Here is a 15,956-nt window from a genome sequence, read left to right as displayed (position 1 = left end):
AAACGTTAACTCTGCTTCCTCTCCACAGATGCTGCCTGACCCGCTGAGATTTCCAGCATTTTCTGTCTTTATTCCAGTCATGATCTAACTGAATGGTGGAACAGGCTGGAGGGGCTGAATGACCTCCTCCTGTTCCTGTGCTCAGAGCGAGCAGTTAAAGGTGCTGACACTGGATGGGCCGACGGCCCTTTGTCGACTATCCCCTTCCCCCCCCCCCTCCCTCCGCCCCCCACCCCAGGCCCAGACCGAAGCCTTACCTGCCGCAGAAGTGAAGGATGGGATAGGACGTGAGCACACACAGGATGATGGAGGCTCGGGCAATGGTGACGGCGATATCAGTTGATGGGTAGGACAGCAAGACATCAACGTTCACATTGGAGCCAAACGTCAGGAAACCACAGACTCCTGGAGAGACACATACCGTCAGCAAGCAGAAAGCATTGGGCCCCACAGCCCCCGGGGACAAGTACAGTGCCCCCATCGGGGGCGGGATTCAGACATCGTGCACAGACCACGGGATACACAGATAGATCACCTGATCACAGGGCCACAAGTCAATGATGGGAATGGAACATGATGTTTACTTGTTTACCACTCAACCTCTACACTGTCCCAAACACTCCCAGGTACAGCACGGGTTAGATACAGAGTAAAGCTCCCTCTACACTGTCCCATCAGACACTCCCAGGACAGGTACAGCATGGGGTTAGATACAGAGTAAAGCTCCCCCTACACTGTCCCAAACACTCCCAGGTACAGCACGGTGTTAGATACAGAGTAAAGCTCCCTCTACACTGTCCCATCAGACACTCCCAGGACAGGTACAGCATGGGGTTAGATACAGAGTAAAGCTCCCCCTACACTGTCCCATCAAACACTCCCAGGACAGGTACAGCACGGTGTTAGATACAGAGTAAAGCTTCCTCTACACTGTCCCATCAAACACTCCCAGGACAGGTACAGCACGGGGTTAGATACAGAGTAAAGCTTCCTCTACACTGTCCCATCAAACACTCCCAGGGCAGGTACAGCACGGGTTAGATACAGAGTAAAGCTCCTCTACACTGTCTCAACAATGTCTTGGGCTCAATCATGGCCCGTACTGCATCAGTGCTAGCTCCGCTCCCCACACTTTCTACACCACCATACGAGCACCAAGCAACTAGCTTATTTAAGAGCTTGTGTGAATCCCATTGTCAACTTGAAATTGGGGTAGGAACATTCGAATTAGAAGCAGGAGTCGGCCATTCGATGAGATCATGGCTGATCTTCGACATCAACTACACTTTCCTGCACTATCCCTATATGCCTTCATTCCCTTAATATTCATAAATCCATCGATCTCTGTCTTTAATATACTCAACGATGGAGCCTCCACAGCACTCTGGGGCAGAGAAGTCCAAAGATTCACCACCCTCTGAGTGAAGAAGTTTCTCCTCATCTCAGTCCTAAATGGCAAACCCCTTATTCTGAGATTGTGACCCCTGGTTCTAGACTCCCCAGCCAGGGGAAACATCCTCCCTGCATCTACCCTGTAAGAATTTTGTATGGTTCAATGAGATCACCTCTCATTCTTCTAAACTCTAGGGAAAATAGGCCTAATCTACTCAATCTCTCCTCATAGGACAATCCCCCCATCCCAGGAATCAGTCTGGTGAACCTTCGTTGCACTCCCTCTATGGCAAGTATATCCTTCCTTGGGTAAGGAGACCAAAACTGTACACAATACTCCAGGTGTGGTCTCACCAGGGCCCTATATAATTGCAGTAAGATGTATTTACTCTTATACTTAAACCCTCTTGTAATAAAGGCCAACATACCATTTGCTTTCTTAATTGCTTGTTGTACCTGCATGTTAGCTTTCAGTGATTCATGTACAAGGACTCCCAAGGTCCCTCTGAACACCAACATTTCCCAATCTCTCACCATTTAAAAACTACTCTGCTTTTCTATTTTTTTCTCCACATTATATTCCATTTGCCATGTTCTTGCCATGTACAGTAGACACCTCAAGTCACTGGAGAAATACCACCAACGATGTTGCCGCAAGATCCTACAAATCCCCTGGGAGATCAGACGCACCAACGTTAGCGTCCTCGACCAGGCCAACATCCCCAGCATTGAAGCACTGACCGCACTCGACCAGCTCCACTGGGTAGGCCACATTGTCCGCATGCCAGACACGAGACTCCCAAAGCAAGCGCTCTACTCTGAACTCCTTCACGGAAAACGAGCCAAAAGGTGGGCAGAGGAAACATTACAAGGACACCCTCAAAGCCTCCCTGATAAAGTGCAACATCCCCACTGACACCTGGGAGTCCCTGGCCAAAGACCGCCGTAAGTGGAGGAAGTGCATCCGGGAGGGCACTGAGCACCTCGAGTCTCATCGCCGAGAGCATACAGAAATCAAGCGCAGGCAGCGGAAAGAGCGCGCGGCAAACCAGCCCCGCCCACCCTTTCCCTCAGCGACTATCTGTCCCACCTGTGACAGAGTCTGTGGTTCTCATATTGGACTGTTCAGCCACCCAAGAACTCACTTCAGGAGTGGAAGCAAGTCTTCCTCGATTCTGAGGGACTGCCTATGATGATGATGATGATGGTGCCCACTCTCAGCCTGTCTATATCCCCTTGAAGCCTCTTTGCATCCACCTCACAAGTTACATTCCCACCTAACTTTGTATCATCAGCAAACTGGAAGATATTACATTTAGTCCCCTCATCCAGATACAGATTGTGAATAGCTGGGGCCCAAGCACCGATCCTTGTGGTACCCCACTAGTTACAACCAGCCAACCCGAAAATCACCTGTTTATTCTGACTCTCTGTTTTCTGTCCATTAACCAATCCTCAATCCATGCTAGTATATGAAGAATGGCCAGACTGATTTCACAAAGGCCCCTGCAGCCAGTGAGGGAATGCTCACCCCGACAGTTACAACTGGATTTGAATCCAGGTCCCAGAGGTGAAAGGGCAGTGACTGACCTGCTCCACCTCTAACCTCCTCATCAAGGCACAACGGTCTCACACCCACTGTTCCCTTCCATCTTAGGCAAGCCCTCATTTTGGATAAGACACCAATATACCTGCCAGAGAGGGGCACGGACCCCGACGATAGTTTGATATCAGTCGCACTTCGATTGGATTGATTGAGCGACACTGCCGCTGGGTGTTGCCCCGAGTGAGGCTCTCTCTCCACTCACAGCAGATGGACGATGGGGAACAGAGAACAGGTGAGAGGGCGCAGTCAGGCATTGCCCCATCACCCTCACCAGGGGACGTGCTGGCCCTGCTTCCGCTGCAGCCAACCTCACTCACTGTCGGTCTCAGCTTTGTTACAATGCTTATCCGACATCCAGTCCTGAACGAGCAGAAATCTCCCCCAACTAAATATTGGGACAACTGACACCATTGTCTTCGGCCCCCGTTACAAACCCAGTTCCCTAGATACTGACTCCATCTCTTTCACTAGCCACTGTCTGAGGCTGAACCAGACCATTCGCAACCTTGGCATCCTATTTGACTCCAGGACGAGCTTCCGACCAGATATCCGCTCCATCACCAAGATTGCCTACTTTCACCTCTTGCCTCAGCTCATCTGCTGCAGAAGCCCTCATCCATGCCCTTGGTACCTCTACACTTGGTTATTCCAGTGCTCTCCTGGCTGACCTCCCATTTTACACCCTACATAAACTTCAGCTCACCCAAAACTCAGCTGCCCGTGTCCTAACTCGCACCAAGTCCCACTCACCCATCACCCCTGTGCTCACTGACCTAATTGGCTCCCGGTTTGGCAACACCTCAATTTTTAAATTCTCATCCTAGTTTACAAATACCTTCATGGCCTCGCCCCTCCCTATCTCTAATCTCCTCCAGACCGCCAATCCTCCAAGATCTCTGCGCTCCTCAAATTCTGGCCTCTTGTGCATCCCTCATTTTCAACATTTCACCATCGGTGGCCACGCCTTCAGCTGCCGAGGCCCCTACGCTCTGGAACTCCCTCCCTAAACCTCTCTCTTCCTTTAAGATGCTCCTTAAAACCTACATCTTTTACCAAGCTTTTGGTCATGTCCTAAGAGCTCCTGATGGGGCTCAGTGTCAAACGTTGTCAAACATTGAAAGGCCTTGGGATGTTTTAAGGCACTACATAAACGGCAGCTGTTGTTGTAGCGACCCCCCGCACTCGCTCAGTACTGGAACGGGTGTGTGCCCTACCTGTGCCCGTGTACACAAACAGACAGATCACCACAGCCGCCGTCACCACCCAGCCCCAGCATCGCACCCCCGGCCTCTCCATGCTGTTGAACACCGGAACACTGCTCACGTGGCACTGTTGGAAACAGAACAGAAACAGAAGTAAAGAGAGACCGGCAAAACTTGGAATTATTCAGAGAGAGAGAACGCATTTATCAGCACCATTCACAACATGCCAATCAACAATCTTGGCCCCAGATGTTTCTCTACGATCGGAGGCTGAATGGCCTCCTCCTGTCCCCAACTCTTCTCCCCCCTCTGCCCCGTCTCTTTCTTCTTCCCCCCCCTGCCCCCAAGTCAGCTGGACACTGACCCTTGTACAAAACAAGGCAGAGTCAGTGTCAGCTGTGGCTCAGTGAGTAGCACTCTTGCCTCTGAGTCAGAAGGTTGTGGGTCCAAGTCCCACTCCAGGGACTCGAGCACATAAATCTAGACTAACATGCCAGTGCAGTGCTGAGGGAGTGCTGCACTGTCAGAGGTGCCATCTTTCGGATGAGACTTTAAACCGAGGCTCCGTCTGTTCTCAGATGGATGTAAAAGATCTCATGGCACTATTTTGAAGAAGAGCAGGGGAGTTATTCCCGTGTCCTGGAGCCAATATTTATCCCTCAATCAACATAACAAAAACAGATTATCTGGTCATTATCACACTGCCGTGTGTGGGAGCTTGCTGTGCGCAAATTGGCTGCCTCGTTTCCCATATTACAACAGTGACTACACTCCAAAAAGTACTTCATTGGCTGTAAAGCGCTTTGAGACATCCGGTGGTCATGAAAGGCGCTATATAAATGCAAGTCTTTCTTTCCAGAGTTAATTTTCTGAAGCAGTGAGAGATTCTGGAGGATTAACATGATCTCAGGATGGCCCTGGGCTGGTCTCTGGGCAAAAGAAATGTTTGAAGGACTGTTGCTCCTTCTTGAGCCGAGTTCAGCTGCTCATTCCCTCCAGTGCTGAACCGGGGCTCAGACAGCTGCAATTCTGAGCTTCCGTCACTGGGTGGTGCTATTGCTCTTTGTATCGACACAACAACCTCTTCAGCCCATTTGGTCTCACCCGTCTTCAATCATCTTCCCTGGCTGTCAATCCCCTTTTAAACGTGGTGAGGGTTCCTTTCCAGGCAGTGAGTTCCAGACCCCCACCACCCTCTGCGTGAAGAAACCCCCCCCTCAAATCTCCTATAAACCTTCCACCAACCACTTTAAAACTATGCCCCCTCCACCAATGGAAATAGATCCACTATATCCAGGCCCCTCAATATTTTGTACACCTCAATGGGGTCTCCTCGCAGCCTCCCCCGTTCCAATGAGAACAAACCCAGCCTATCCAATCTGTCCTCAACTAGGATTCTTCATTCCAAGCAGCATCCTAGTAAATCTCCTCTGCACCCTCACTAGTACAATCACGTCCTTCCTAGAATACGGCGACCAGAACTGCACGCAGTACTCCAGCTGTGGCCTAACCAGAGTATTATACAATTTAAGCATAACCTCCCTGCTCTTATATTCTATGCCTCAGCCAATAAAGGCAAGCATTCCGTATACCTTAACCACCTTATCCACCCGGCCTGCTTTCAGGGATCTGTGGACAAGGTGCCTTTGTTCACCTACACTATTAAGTGGCCTGCCGCTTAATGTGTATACCCTTTCCTTATTAGCCCTCACACTTCTCCGAATTAAATTCCATTTGCCACTGCTCTGCCCACCTGACCAGTTCATTGATATCCTCCTGCAGCCCATGACTTTCCTCTTCATTATCAACCACACAGCCAATTTTAGTGTCATCTGCAAATGTTTTAATCATACTTCCTATATTCAAATCTAGATCATTGACATATACCACAAAAAGCAAGGGACCCAGTACTGAGCCCTGTGGAACCCCACTGGAAACATCCTTCCAGTCACAAAAACACCCATCAACCATTACCCTTTGCTTCCTACCTCAGCCAATTTTGGATCCAACTTGCCACTTTGCCCTGGATCCCATGGGCTTTAACCTTAGTGACCAGTCTGCCATGTGGGACCTCATCAAAAGCTTTGCTAAAGTCCATATACACTACATCGTACACACTACCCTCATCGACCCTCCTGGTTACCTCCTCGAAAAATTCAATCAGGTTAGTCAAACACGATCTTCCCTTAACAAGGTGTCGCCCTTGTACTGTAGCTCGATGACAGAGGTTGGGACGGTCTTGGATCTGGCCTGGAGATGGGAAAAGTTGAACAGGTTCCTACTGGTTCTGTAGTTTAGTTCCACTCCAGTGCGGAGCTTGTTGACTGTGAGGTGGGGCATGGCAGCGAGGAAGATTGAGAAGAGGGTTGGCGCGATGACGCAGCCCTGTTTGACTCCGGTCCTCACGTGGATTGGGTCTGTAGTGGATCTGTTGGTCAGGATCACGGCCTGCATGTCGTCATGGAGCAGGCGAAGGATGGTGTCGAACTTTTGGGGGCATCAGAAATGGAGGACGCTCGCAGTTGACAGTGTCAAAGGCCTTTGTAAGGTCGAAGGCGGCCATGACTAAGGGCAGGTGCTGTTCCCCGCATTTTTCCTGCAACTGTCGCGCTGTAAAGATCATGTCTGTTGTGCACCGTAGGGGACGGAATCTGCACTGGGACTCCGGGAGGAGGTCCTCAGCCACGGGGAGAAGACGGTTGAGGAGGACTCTAGCGATGACTTTCCCAGTGGCTGATAACAGGCGGATATCAGTACGTGGATGACTCCTGTGCCTGCGCACATACAGAGGCTGAACTCCTAGTCATAGTCAATGTATTCACTGAGGTGTACGAAAACATCAGTAAGACAAAGGTCTTCCACCAGCCTGTCCTCACCGCACAGCACTGTCCCCCAGTCATCAAGAACCACGGCGCGGCCCTGGACACCGTGGACCATCTCCCATACCTCAGCAGTCTCTTGACAAGAGCAGACATTGACAATGAGATTCAACACCGCCTCCAGTGCGCCAGTGCAGCCTTTGGCTGCCTGAGGAAAAGAGTGTTCGAAGATCAGGACCTCAAATCTACCACCAAGCTCATGGTCTACAGGGCTGTAGTAATACCCGCCCTCCTGTATGACTCAGAGACGTGGACCATGTACAGTAGACACCTCAAGTCACTGGAGATATATCACCAATAATGCCTCCGCAAGATCCAACAAATCTCCTGGGAGGACAGGAGCACCAACATCAGCGTCCTCAACCAGGCTGCACTGTGGCCTTGGGGGTTAATACGCGATCACTTGCTGTGCACAAGCTGTGAGGGGGTTCTGGTGACAGTGCTGGGACCAATGAGCATGCTGCTTAGGCTAAATACCCTCCTGGCACATCCACGCTCGTGACGGTGTCCAGTTTTGGTCACTGCCCGGGGTGAGGGGTTCTGGAGATGGTACTGGGTACGACACGACCTCAGGGCTCAGTCAGTGGGGGGGATGACGACGACGACGAGGGGGATGATGATGATGATGATGATGATGATGATGAGGGGGATGATGATGATGATGATGATGAGGGGGATGATGATGATGATGATGAGGGGGATGATGATGATGATGATGAGGGGGATGATGATGATGATGATGAGGGGGATGATGATGATGATGATGAGGGGGATGATGATGATGATGATGAGGGGGATGATGATGATGATGATGAGGGGGATGATGATGATGATGAGGGGGATGATGATGATGAGGGGGATGATGATGATGAGGGGGATGATGATGATGAGGGGGATGATGATGATGAGGGGGATGATGATGATGAGGGGGATGATGATGATGAGGGGGATGATGATGATGAGGGGGATGATGATGATGGGGGATGATGATGATGAGGGGGATGATGATGATGAGGGGGATGATGATGAGGGGGATGATGATGATGATGAGGGGAGGATGATGATGATGATGAGGGGAGGATGATGATGATGATGATGATGGGAGGATGATGATGATGATGAGGGGGATGATGATGATGATGAGGGGGATGATGATGATGATGAGGGGGATGATGATGATGAGGGGGATGATGATGATGAGGGGGATGATGATGATGAGGGGGATGATGATGATGAGGGGGATGATGATGATGAGGGGGATGATGATGATGAGGGGGATGATGATGATGAGGGGGATGATGATGATGAGGGGGATGATGATGATGAGGGGGATGATGATGATGAGGGGGATGATGATGATGAGGGGGATGATGATGATGAGGGGGATGATGATGATGATGAGGGGGATGATGATGATGATGAGGGGGATGATGATGATGATGAGGGGGATGATGATGATGAGGGGGATGATGATGATGAGGGGGATGATGATGATGAGGGGGATGATGATGATGAGGGGGATGATGATGATGAGGGGGATGATGATGATGAGGGGGATGATGATGATGATGAGGGGGATGATGATGATGAGGGGGATGATGATGATGAGGGGGATGATGAGGAGGATGAACTTTAAAAGGGAAAAGGCCAAGTCCCTGAGAGAGGCCGATGTTCCCAGTTTTAAAGGGGCAAGTTGCCAGTTAGTCGAGATTGTGATGAATCGTGAACCACCGCAGACTCCTGGTGCACGATCGGCTCCGGGAATCGGGGAGAAATTTCCCAGAATTGGCTACATTTGACCATCTGCTACGGGGCCATTCAACCACGGAAGCATCACAGGCAAACCAGAGGTCACTCTCGCCCAACGTCCACATTCCAGGGTGAGTGGGAACCTGGCTTTACCCAGCGGAGCAGGGTGCCAATTATAGCACCCACACTTGCACTGACTGATGCAACTTCAGCAGGGCACGACTCCAGCCACCCACTCAGTGAAACTCCAGTGTAATTAAACCACTGGGGCGAGCTGGCAACCTGCCCTCTCATTCATAAAAAAACAGCAGCGCAGAGCTACAGGGACAGGAAGAAACAACTGTACCTGGAACCCGAAGCAGATGGTTGGAATTGCATTAAACACGGCCATCCAGGAGGAAGGGCTGAGGAGAAGGGGAGAAGAAAGGGTTAATCTTACAGGCACCTCTACAAACATATTACATTTTCTCTCTCTCTCTCTCTTTCTCTTTTTCTCTTTTTCTTTCTTTTTCTTTCTCTTTCTCCCTCCCCCTCCCCCCCCAGTCTGCATCTCTCACATTCCGCACTCACTCCATCCACCAGCCCGACCCGGGACCATGAGACGTCGCCAAATCTTCTGGGGCTGTTGTTGCCCCAAGAGGCCACCGGGGCGCAAGGAGCACAAGCTGGGCCCCTATTGGTCAGTGTAATCCTCCCTCCCTCCTTTCAGCCAATAGCAGAGACCAGACACATGGCCTTGGCTGAAACGAGTCACAGGATGTGCAGAAGTGCTGGGTAAAGCAGGGTACGGGCTCACAGCACAGCGAGAGACCATTTGGCCCATCGGGTGTGTGTGCGGGCTTTGTTCGAGCACCCCAAAACTAAACCCCTTGCTCCACTCCGCGAGCCACGATTCTCACTCAACGACCATTTACATCGATGTCTCCTCGTCACCAGCACCCCCAGAGGAAATAGTCTTTCCCTATTCACTAAACTCTTCGCAAACCTCAACTTCAAATGTTTCCTACGTTACAACAGTGACTACATTTCAAACACTCTTCGATGGCTGAAAGTGTTTTGGGATGTTGACAGATTGTGAAAGGTGCGATATTCTTGCCCGCATATAGAAACAAAATCAGACTCCCACCCGACCCCAGGCCAGTGACTGCCATCATTTGCAGTCCATGTCCTGGATCTCTGTGGACCATCGGCTTCACATCCCCCCCGGGGAAGGGGGGGGGGGGGTAGAAAGAGAGAGAGTCAGAGAGCGGGGGCACCGGCGGGAGGGGAGAGAGCGCGGGGCCCCAGGGGGTGGGGAAAGAGAGAGAGATAGGGGACAGAGAGCGAAGCACCAGGGGAGGGGGAGCGGGTCACCAATCAGTCCAGTGGGCAGCAGCCCCACGAGGGCCCAGTCATCGAGCATCCATCGAGATCACGACCCTTGACAAAAAGGTTAGCGAGCGATACCGAGGGGAAAGTCCAAGACTGGATCATGAAATGCGCCTGTCGAGCTGGTCCATGAGCAGACACTTACCTGGTTGGGATGTCCCCGATATTGATACCTTGGTCTGGCCAGATGTACTTAATGATGACGATGATGGTCACATACCAAGTCCCCAGCACACTCAGAGTACTGCAGAGAGAGAGATAAAATGATCAACACGGGGACAAACCTGGCTGTGTTCATCCTCCAACATTGAGGGGGGGGGGGGCGCACAGGGGCAGCCTCTCAGCACCATGGCTTGAATCCAAAGTTCCACTGTGCTCCATTTGGGGGGAGGGAGAGTGGGATCAAGGTGGGTCTTGAAGAAACGAGCTTGGGGATGATGAGACAAAATCTGCAAGGTGATGGAGCAGGGGAATAGGATCAATGAGGCAGTCAGCAGAACGGTTGCTGCAGCTTTGCAAATCAAGAAATCCATGAATGGGGGGGGGGGGGGGGGCTGTTGGGTGTGAGCATAAGAAATAGGAGCAGGAGTAGGCCGTACGGCCCCTCGAGCCTGCTCCGCCATTTAATAGGATCATGGCTGATCCGATCATAGACTCAGCTCCACTTCCCTGCCCGCTCCTCATAACCCCTTATCGTTTAAGAAACTGTCAATTTCTGTCTTAAATTTATTCAATGTCCCAGCTTCCACAGCTCTCTGAGGCAGCGAATTCCACAGATTAACAACCCTCAGAAGAAATTTCTCCTCATCTCGGTTTTAAATGGGCGGCCCCTTATTCTAAGATCATGCCCTCTAGTTCTAGTCTCCTCCATCAGTGGAAACATCCTCTCTGCATCCACCTTGTCGAGCCCCCTCATAATCTTATACATTTCGATAAGATCACCTCTCATTCTTCTGAATTCCAATGAGTAGAGGCCCAACCTACTCAACCTTTCCTCATAAGTCAACCCCCTCATCCCCGGAATCAACCTAGAGAACCTTCTCTGAACTGCCTCCAAAGCAAGTATATCCTTTTGTAAATATGGAGACCAAAACTGCATGCAGTATTCCAGGTGTGGCCTCACCAATACCTTGTATAACTGTAGCAAGACTTCCCTGCTTTTATACTCCATCCCCTTTGCAATAAAGGCCAAGATTCCATACTAACCCTTCATCCACGTCATTAATATAGATTGTAAATAGTTGAGGCCCCAGCATCGATCCCTGCGGCATCCCACCAGTCACTGTTTGCCAACCCGAAAATACCCATTTATCCCAACTCTCTGTTTTCTGTTAGCCAATCCTCAATCCATGCTAATATATTACCCCCAACCCAGTGAGCTCTTATCTTGTGCAGCAACCTTTTATGGCACCTTATCAAATGTTATTTGGAAATCCAAATACACCACATCCGCTGGTTCCCCTTTATGCATCCTGCTCGTTACATCCTCAAAGAACTCTAATAAATTTGTCAAACACAATGTCCCTTTCATAAAACCATGCTGACTCTGCTTGATTGTATTATGATTTTCTAAATGTCTTGCTACTGCTTCCTTAATAATGGATTCCATTACTGTATGTGGGGGGGGGGGGGAGGAAGGAGTGAACGGTAGATTACCCCTCTGCCCCCACCATGTGCAACAACCCAGTAAATTGCCCTGGCTGGGAACAGAGTCCCTCGCAGGTCTGTTTCACTAACTGACCAGTGGGTGAATAAATCAGAGGGGTGAAAGCACTGACCTGGCATATTTCTGGAACCCAATCTCTTTAGGGATGGAGAGAGGCAGGATGACCAGAATGGAGGTGACCGAGATGGTGAACTTGCGGTTACTATACCAGTGGTCGTTGACTGAAGCATCTCCTTCGGGCGTGTGCATCAATGCTCCAAGTACTGCAAACAAAGCAAAATATTCACAACCTTTTCCATACAGAACACTCCCCTTTCGCTCTGCAGGATTCTCAAGGCATTGGTTTCATAGAAACATAGAAAATAGCTGCGGGAGTAGGCCATTCGGCCCTTTGAGCCTGCACCACCATTCAATAAGATCATGGCTGATCATTCCCTCGGTACCCCTTTCCTGCTTTCTCTCCATACCACTTGATCCCTTTAGCCGTAAAGGCCATATCTAACTTCCTCTTGAATATATCCAATGAACTGGCCTCAACAACTCTCTGCGGTAGGGAATTCCACAGGTTAACAACTCTCTGAGTGAAGAAGTTTCTCCTCATCTCGGTCCTAAATGGCTTACCCCTTATCCTTAGACTGTGTCCCCTGGTTCTGGACTTCCCCAACATTGGGAACATTCTTCCCGCATCTAACCTGTCCAATCCCGTCAGAATTTTATATGTTTCTAGGAAAATCCCCTCTCATCCTTCTAAACTCCAGTGTATAAAGGCCCAGTTGATCCAGTCTCTCCTCCTTCGATTTTAAGGCCAGCTGTGGGGTAGTGGTGCAGTGAACCTCCCTTGTCACAAAGCCAGCTCCTTACGTCACCTCAGACATAGGCCAGCGTTCAACAGTATCCAGAATCCAAGTATGTTCGAGCACACACCCGGATCAACATTCCAAGAAAACTCCGTGAAGAGCACTTCACTGCGCTGCTATATCGGGAGAGGCTACACACACAACTCTCTCGATTCACCCACACTTCACCAACCAATACCTAAAACAGATCATCCGGTCATTTATCTCATTGCTGTTTGCGGGGCCTTACTGTGTGCAGATTGGCTGCTGCATTTCCTTCCCTGTATCGCTCTCCACCCACATCCCCCACCCAACCCAACCCCACTGTCCCTGGAAAACACTCTCCCGACTCTCTTACAATGGCACTTATCAACTCACAACTGTCCAGCCTTTGGCTCTCCATTCACCATGACATTCCTGCAGCCACCGATCTGTTGATTCACACCCTCATTACCACCTTTGATGCCCCAGACCCTATTAAAACCATTACTCTCTCTCACCCTGGCCGTACCCCCTGGTACAGCCCCCATCTTCATTCCCTCAAGCCCAAGGGGTGCAGACTTGAACGGATGTGGCGGACAACTGGCTGGACCACACAAAGCAGTGGCCAATGGGTGGGCAACGGTGCAGGTTTGTTCACCCCACACTAGCAGTGGGTGAAACCAGCCAGCATTGCTGCCGCCAGAGATCAGCCCCAGAGGAGATGGTTTTCAACAGTATCTCCATGGGCAGCACAGCCCTCTCCCCCATGGCAATCCAAATAAATGTCGTCACCAGCACAGCCTGAGATGCCGAGTGTCTGCACCACACAGACTGGGAAAGGGGTGGACAACAGACAGGCACGGCTGAAATATACAACTACTGTGCAAATGTGCTCATTTCACAATCTGTTCATCGCCTGCACCAGCAACTCCGGAAACCTCCAGGGAGACTTTAGCATGGACTTCAAGGTCACTGGGTTTGTTGTCAGAGCAGAGCAGGGTAAGGGGAGATTCAATATAGAGTAAATAAAGACACACAGTTTCCAGGGGCAGGAGGTTCAGTAACCACAGGACATAGATTGACGATGAGTGGCAAAAAACACACAGTGGTGCCGAGGAGAAAGTCTGTGACGCAGCAAGTCGACATGATCTGGCACGCGCTGCCTAAAGGGTAATGGAAGCAGATTCAATCATAACTTTCAAAGGGAATTGGATAAACACTTGTAAATTAAACATTAGCAGTGCTATGGGGAAAGGGCAGGGGAGTGGAACTAATTGCATCGCTCTGTCAAAGTCACATGGCCCCCTGCTGTGCTGCAAGATTGGTCAATTGTCTGTTGTGGCTCGCTGGGAAACTGGGCAGAGACTGGAAACACCCCCCAGCCCCCTCCCCCTCCAGCTCCCTCCCAATATCCCCTTCCCCGACGCCCCCCAGCACAGCTCCCCTCCCCGACCCCCCCCCCCCCCAACACAGCTCTCCTCCCCGACTCCGGCCCCCCCCCACAGCTCCCCCCCCGACCCCCCCCCACAGCTCCCCTCCCCCGACCCCACCCCCAGCTCCCCTCCCGACGCCCCCAGCACAGCTCCCCTCCCCGACCCCCCCCCACTGCTCCCCTCCCCGAACCCCCCCCCCCACTGCTCCCCTCCCCGAACCCCCCCCCACTGCTCCCCTCCCCGACCCCCCCCCCACTGCTCCCCTCCCCGACCCCCCCCCCACTGCTCCCCTCCCCGACCCCCCCCCACAGCTCCCCTCCCCGACTCTTCTTCCCCCCCTCCCCACATTTCCCCTCCCCGACCCGACCCACCACCCCCCACCACAGCTCCCCTCCCCGACCCCCCCCACCAACCCCACAGCTCCCCTCCCCGACCCACCCCCCCTCCCGGCACCCCCACACCCCCAGCTCCCCTCCCCGACCCACCCCCCGCCCACTCCCCTCCCCCCCACCCCCAGCTCCCTCTCCGACCCCCCCCCCCCCCAGCTCCCCTCCCCGACCCACCCCCCCCACCCCAGCTCCCCTCCCCGACCCACCCCCCCCACCCCAGCTCCCCTCCCCGACCCACCCCCCCCCCAGCTCCCCTCCCCGACCCACCCCCCCAGCTCCCCTCCCCCCCCCACACAGCTCCCCTGCCAGCTCCCCTCCCCGACCCACCCCCCCCCAGCTCCCCTCCCCCCCCCCACACAGCTCCCCTCCCCGACCCTCCCCCCGACAGCCCCACAGCTCCCCTCCCCGATGCCCCCCCCACAGCCCCCACAGCTCCCCTCCCGAGGCCCCCCCCACAGCCTCCACAGCTCCCCAGCTCCCCCCGACGCCCCCCCACAGCTCCCGTCCCCGACCACCTCCCCCCGCCCCCACAGCTCCCGTCCCCGACCACCTCCCCCCCCCACAGCTCCCGTCCCCGACCCCCCCCCCCCCCCAGCTCCCCTCCCCGACCCACCCCCCCCCCCCCCCCCCAGCTCCCCTCCGCGACCCACCCCCCCCCCCCCCAGCTCCCCTCCCCGACCCACCCACCCCCCAGCTCCCCTCCCCGACCCACCCCAGCCCCCCCAGCTCCCCTCCCCGACCCACCCCCCCCCCAGCTCCCCTCCCCGACCCCCCCCCCCAGCTCCCCTCCCCGACCCACCCACCCCCCAGCTCCCCTCCCCGACCCACCCCCCCCCCCCAGCTCCCCTCCCCGACCCACCCCCCCCCCAGCTCCCCTCCCCGACCCAACCACCCCCCCAGCTCCCCTCCCCCACCCACCCCCCCCATAGCTCCCCCTCCCCACCCAACCCCCCCACAGCTCCCCACCCCGACCCCCCCCCCCACAGCTCCCGTCCCCGACCCCACCCCCCACAGCCCCCCCCAGCTCCCCTCCCCCAGCTCCCCTAGCTCTCCTCCCCCACTCCCCCAGCTCCCCTACCCCACCCCCCCCCAGGTCCCCTACCCCACCCCCCTCAGCTCCCCCTCCCCCACCCAGCTCCCCGACCCACCCCCCCACCCAGCTCCCCCCCCCCAGCTCCCCTCCCCGACCCACCCCCCCCGACCCACCCCCACCCCCCCTCCCCGACCCACCACCCCCCCCCCAGCTCCCCGACCCGACCCCACCCCCACAGCTCCCCCCCCCCCGACCCCCCCTCCACAGCTCCCCTCCCCGACCACCCCCCCCCACAGCTCCCCTCCCCGGACGCCCCCCCCACGCTTCCCTCCCCGACGCCCCCCCCACGCTTCCCTCCCCGACGCCCCCCCCCACGCTTCCCTCCCTGACCCCCACCCCCACTGCTCCCCTCCCCGACCCC

General features: G+C 53.9%; 1 protein-coding gene across 1 annotated transcript in view; it reads right to left on the bottom strand.

The window, feature by feature from the left end:
- Window positions 1-12,119, bottom strand: part of slc38a7 (solute carrier family 38 member 7) — a 28,554-nt gene extending 16,435 nt beyond the window's left edge. The window contains exons 1-5 of the mRNA XM_070897735.1: window positions 11,975-12,119; window positions 10,342-10,440; window positions 9,175-9,232; window positions 4,213-4,327; window positions 258-405 (exon numbers count right to left, since the gene is read on the bottom strand). Of these exons, the coding sequence (XP_070753836.1) occupies window positions 258-405; window positions 4,213-4,327; window positions 9,175-9,232; window positions 10,342-10,440; window positions 11,975-12,111 (557 nt within the window). The 5' untranslated portion in view covers window positions 12,112-12,119. The remainder of the gene's footprint in view (window positions 1-257; window positions 406-4,212; window positions 4,328-9,174; window positions 9,233-10,341; window positions 10,441-11,974) is intronic.
- Between the last annotated feature and the right edge of the window lie 3,837 nt (window positions 12,120-15,956).

Source organism: Pristiophorus japonicus, chromosome 13 (assembly GCF_044704955.1).
Source record: "Pristiophorus japonicus isolate sPriJap1 chromosome 13, sPriJap1.hap1, whole genome shotgun sequence".
NCBI lineage: Eukaryota > Metazoa > Chordata > Chondrichthyes > Pristiophoridae > Pristiophorus > Pristiophorus japonicus.
Note: the sequence above shows the minus strand (reverse complement) of the source record. Positions and strands in the feature narration are given on the sequence as shown.